The sequence below is a fragment of the Sphaeroforma arctica genome (genome assembly GCF_001186125.1).
Source record: "Sphaeroforma arctica JP610 unplaced genomic scaffold supercont1.276, whole genome shotgun sequence".
In the NCBI taxonomy this organism is placed as follows: domain Eukaryota; class Ichthyosporea; order Ichthyophonida; genus Sphaeroforma; species Sphaeroforma arctica.
Genome location: NW_014040282.1, coordinates 31,007 through 36,835, shown reverse-complemented (window position 1 = coordinate 36,835; position 5,829 = coordinate 31,007). Strand labels below are relative to the sequence as shown.

The 5,829-nt window shown below is 43.5% G+C and overlaps 1 protein-coding gene across 1 annotated transcript; it reads right to left on the bottom strand.

Moving 5' to 3' along the window:
* Positions 1-1,771: 1,771 nt before the first annotated feature.
* On the bottom strand, positions 1,772-5,089 carry SARC_04714 (hypothetical protein; the record flags this gene model as incomplete). Its single annotated transcript, XM_014301438.1, has 5 exons — positions 1,772-2,281; positions 2,700-3,014; positions 3,566-3,754; positions 4,438-4,680; positions 4,934-5,089. The coding sequence occupies 5 exons, from the start codon at positions 5,087-5,089 to the stop codon at positions 2,126-2,128; spliced, it is 1,059 nt and encodes a 352-aa protein (XP_014156913.1). The 3' UTR covers positions 1,772-2,125.
* Positions 5,090-5,829: the final 740 nt, after the last annotated feature.

Genomic DNA, 5,829 nt, shown 5'->3' with positions numbered 1-5,829 from the left:
CGAACATGTAAACTTTCATCTATCCACTGACATATAAAATATGTGATCACTTTACTAAATACACAATAAAGCATCAGTTTCCTATAAACTGGTATACAAATTGTATATATACATATAAATATATGTATAAATACAGAACAACCACAAAACTTACATCACACTTGCACAAGCGAACACACTACACTCAGAAGATGAGTGAAACCGGCGGCATCAAGCCACTGAAACAGTCAACGCGTATCCCAATAAGAAAGTGCGTATGGCTGATGATGATAGTGGCTAGATCGATTCAGTTGTTGAAAAGGTGGGCGACATTTTATATGAGGATCGTACGTGTATTTCAACTGCCTACAGCAATAACCTAAACAAAAACACAAACATACATGGATCGTACAAGTCCTTTACAAGCTTTTGATAGTGTATCTGTCGCCAGAACGGTGTACCGAGAATTAAAGCCTCTCAAGCTTACAGTTCATTGGTTCCGACCTAGCTTATTTTTCATTGGTGTATATCATCAGACCTGGATATCATATTTCACCCCCCGGTATACAAATTATACGCAATCCAGTAACTCGTATGCACCCTGCAGGGGAACAAAACATTGACAACATAACGACCACCAAACATTACGGAAATAAAGCTATGAACGATTAAAGACCGATTAAAAAATAAAGTTCACACAGGGAAATCTCCCAGGCCTGTAAGCTACTGTGTCTGTTCTCCGTTTCGACTTAGGGGTGTCTAAAACTATAACTGCTCCAAGTCAAATGATACACGATGTCGGATGGGGTTTCTTAATCCCGTTTCTTACAGTAATGCCGACGATTTGTTTGATAGTCTCAGAATTGAAGGAAAACCTGTTTTCCATAGCCGTTTGTACTGCAGTGACTTTGTCAAAGGGTTCGTACAGGATATTCAAGCTTCCATCTCTGTTTGGAACAGTTGCACACCTCGAGAAAAACGAACTTAAAGTTAAATTCCGGCACATTTATATGTTAACAAGAAAACAACATTGATCTTGAAAACACATCCTTCAATATAGGATGTCTAAAACACATTGAATGTTTTAGTTTTTCGTCTTGAATCCGAATCGAATATTCAATCTGCAGAGGCTCATGTACCGAAATGGTTTGATACGAATGATTGAGTGAAGAAACCTTAGACTATTTATTCAGGACTGGCTAACAGTGCATTCGCATCAAGATATCAAAAATCGACGCTGAAATTGGCAACACAACTGTAGTGCCGTACATACCACATCCTGTACTACAGCATACCGTACCGAATATTCAAATTACAGAGGCTCATGTACCGAAATGGTTTGATACGAATGATTGAGTGAAGCAACCATAGACTATTTATTCAGGACTGGCTAACGGTACATTCGCATTAAGATATCAAAAATCAACACTGAAATTGGCAACACAACTGTAGTGCCGTACATACCACATCTTGTACTACAGCACAACGGAAAAATTGGAACTATCGTTAACATTGTATGTCATTAATTACCGATTACTCATCTTGAATCCGAACAGAACATTCAAAATACAGAGGTTCAGGCACTTACACTCTGATACCAATGATTGTACCTCAGATTTATTTCTTTAAGTTAGACTACTCAAACTATTCATAATCGCCGCATCCCCATACAGCTCATATATTGTCAGTCTGGTGTCCCGTTTAGTATCTATCAGACAGGCGTACAACACTTCTCCGTTCAAATGGCGGCTTCTCTGATGGTTGAAAGAATAGGTTGGTAATAAACCGTGCGTGCACTCATTCCTGACGGATATGCGTGTACATGCACACCCCTGCACTCATGAAATGGCCCTGCAACTGTTCTAAGCTGTCGTACGTTGCTGCTTACGCAGGCCTAGCCGGTCCTTCCACTGAGCCTATCGCATCCCCATACGACAAAAACTGTGAACTGATAACCTCGACACACGCGTACAACCAAACAAGGGTATAAAAACACGGAATCGAGTCCCTCTCTTTGCTCATCCATGTTGACATCTATGAATCATTCTACCCGCTCTCGCGTGCGCACCTTGAGTAACTACTATTGGGTGCAGCGAGTGGGTGCTTATATACAAACGTTTGTGTATGTGTGAGTGTGACTATACACCTATTTCTTATCGTATTTCTGCTTGCGCAGGGTTGTGAGTTGCTTACGTGCGTTCTCCAACTCTTTCTCCTTCTTCAGCACGGCCTCTTGCATCGCGATCTCTTGAGCAATGGATCCCACCTTGAACCTGTTCACCTCCACTTCATTCTTCTCCTCCTGTTATCGTATCGTACCGCGCGTTGTATTGTAATGTTAGTATATCATCATTGGGCACACGTGTGTCGAGCTGTGAGCTGTATCATATTGTCAGTAGACTGTCCTTGCGTTTGTGTTCGCTCGTTCTGGTAGACCCAGTACATTATCAGTATCGTATTATTGCCCACATCATCATTGTAATACGTGATGTAAAATTTCGCTAATTCGTACGGTATTTTTTTGTTGTAATGCCATTCCGTTGCAAAAACGGAAACAACCGGGTCAAAAACCACACATCAATTGACCACAACACAGATAGATCGCGAACTCCATATACTTGGCCTGCAGATACCTTTCCCCCAGTCCAAGAGCACCTCCTAACCACACACCCACCCACACACACACATATATATATACTATGTATATATATAAAACACACCTGGAAGACAGCAGCATCCTTAGCACTAGCCACCAGAGCATTGGTAGCCTTGCGCACGGCCGTTCCGGCGGTGTCCAGCCGGTCCATAGCCTTACTGTGTTTGTCTGCTTTGACTCGGCACGCAATGAGCAGCTGCTGTGTGGACCTACTGACAGCCATTGACGATGATATGAGACGTTCCTCCGAGGCTTGGCCCGTCACTACCGAGTTTGCGCTTTCGCACAAGAGTTCGGTGGCTCCTGCGACGTTCTTGGCCGCACTAACCAGCCCCTCAGACCATGTGATGTCGTCGTGGTACTTCTCTGTGTTTTTGTTCTGGGTAGGTAGAGAGAGAGGGGCATGGATGGAATTGATGAGTAACACTCTTATTGGCGTATGGCAGGTGGAACTGTGTAGAGTGTGTAGGTAGTCGTACTTATATATCTGCGATGTGTGACATACACTGCTGGTGTGTGACATAGAGAGTTAGATAATTGTATCAGTCTGTCGGACTATGCAATACTGTGGCGGTACAGCTTCCTGTTTCTATTTCTGAGTCGGCAGCAGGACTGTTACACTGTCATAAAGCTCATTCGGGTGCACTTTCATTAGAGTTCGTCGTACATACACACACACACACACGCACATCTAGCCTCACTACTATGCCCGCAAGCGTGACTATCATTTAAAAAAAAAAAAGAAGACTTTCTAAAACTACTGATACTTGCTCTCTGATCTTCTGCATGTCCCCGTATGTAAACGTTATGAACAGCTATACATTCCCTGTCTACGTTATGAACAGTAATACATCTTCTGTAGACGTTATGAACAGTTACACATCCTGTCTACGTTCATGTCTGTATACATCCCCGCGTGTCCCTACTCACCTTGCTTACACGGCCTTGATCGTACAGCTCTCTCTGGGCCCCTTGAGCAGCCACCATCAGCGCACTCGTGGCACTCGCAATGCCCTGTGCGGCAGAGACGATCATCTCCTCAAACGAAATGTTGGCGTTGATTTCGTAATCCTTTCGCCTGGGTCGCAGTTCTGCTAACTTCTTGGCAGCGGCTTCGATCTGTGGTCGAGTTAGAGGGGTCTGGGTTTAGGGTCTAGGGTTTGGAGGTTGAGCAGTGAAAGTTCCGAACTGTTTGTTATTTGGTAGTTGTCTCGGTGTGTACATATGCCAGTGATATGTACAGGCACGCGCTGTCCTAAATACAACATAAACGGGTGCACATACATTGAGAAGTCCCTCGCACCTTGGGGCTCTGAATACAAACACCGTATCAAACCCCTACGCATTTCCCTTCCAAAGACACTCAAGCCACATTGACTATCAAAGTTCGGTATAGTATTGAAGTTTCTAACAGTTATAAAAGAACGTAGTGTGCACAGACGCAACCGTATCTGTGTGGCAGCCGCCACAAGGTCATACTCAGCAATGGCATACGGAGCATCAGAACCAACCACCTTCGCATGCTTAGACAAGTGTACACGCCCGCATACACGACATACACTACGGGCTACATTCTACTACCCCACGCCCACACATACGACGACACGCGTACATACGTACTTGCATATATATATATATATATATATATGTGTGTGTATGCACGTAAATGTATCTATATATGAAAGTATGTACGCATATGCAAGCAGCACATCCGCAGACCTGACACATATACAAACACACGCTCATATACGTCTTTCTATACACAGAACACATAGCAATCAAACACCCCACAACAACCATACCTGGGCGGCAGCCACCAACAGTTCCTGCTCAGCAATGACATGGGGATCGTCTGGGTCGACCATCTCCGCACCCTTAAGCGCATGGGCGGCCTCACACACATCACTGACTCCATCTGCCACGTCTCTAGATAACTTTGGAAGTCTGTCTTTGTTCTCCTTAGTGGGGTGCTTGAGACATTCGTTGACTGAGTCCAGAAGCTCTAGCGACGCTTCGGTGGCGCGTTGTACGGACTCCAGCGCATACTGTATGAGAGTATATATATATATATATATATATTTATAGGTATTGAAGGTATATATATATATATATATATATATATATGACATCTGCTAACTAATGTACTTGCAGATACACATACGCATACACATACGCATACACACACACACACACACACACACACACACTTACATACATATATACATATACATATACACACACACACGCACACACACATATATATGGAATTCGTCCTTCCTGATAATCTAGAGACAGTACCTGTTTGTCCTTGTCATCGGCCTCTCCCGCAGCCTCGACAGCCCCTCTTCCAGTGTGTAGCATCTCCACCACAGTCTTACGCGTAGCATTGGCTGACGTCATGAGCTCATTCTGATCTCCCGAGTGCGCGGCATTCACCAGGTTGGCGGTTGCCATGGAAACGCCGCGGGTGCTCTGAGCGAGTTGCTCGGGGGTGGCTCCTGCTTTCTTGCAGTCACTGCTGGGTTTGGCTTCTACAAGGGATACAGAGATACAAGGTAAAGCATTAGCATATGCACCCAACCGGAGATAAACTAAGGTAAAGCATTAGCATATACAACTAACCAGAGATAAACTAAAGTAAAGCATTAGCATATGCACCCAACCAGAGATATACTAAGGTATAGCATTAGCATATGCACCTAACCAGAGATAAACTAAGGTAAAGCATTAGCATATGCACCTAACCAGAGATAAACTTAGGTAAATAATTAGCATTTGAACTTAACCAGAGATACACTAAGGTACAGCATTAGCATATGCACTCAACCAGAGATAAACTAAGGTAAAGCATTAGCATATGCACCCAACCCCAGACAAACTAAGGTAAAGCATTAGCATATGCACCTAACCAGAGATAAACTTAGGTAAATAATTAGCATATGCACCTAACCAGAGATAAACGTAGGTAAAGCATTAGCATTTGCACCTAACCAGAGATAAACTAAGGTAAAGCATTAGCATATACACCTAACCAGAGATAAACTAAGGTAAAGCATTAGCATATGCACTCAACCATAGATAAACCAAGGTAAACCATTAGCATATGCACCTAACCAGCGTTACACTAAGGTACAGCATTAGCATCTGCACTCAACCAGAGATAAACTAAGGTAAACCATTAGCATATGCAGCCT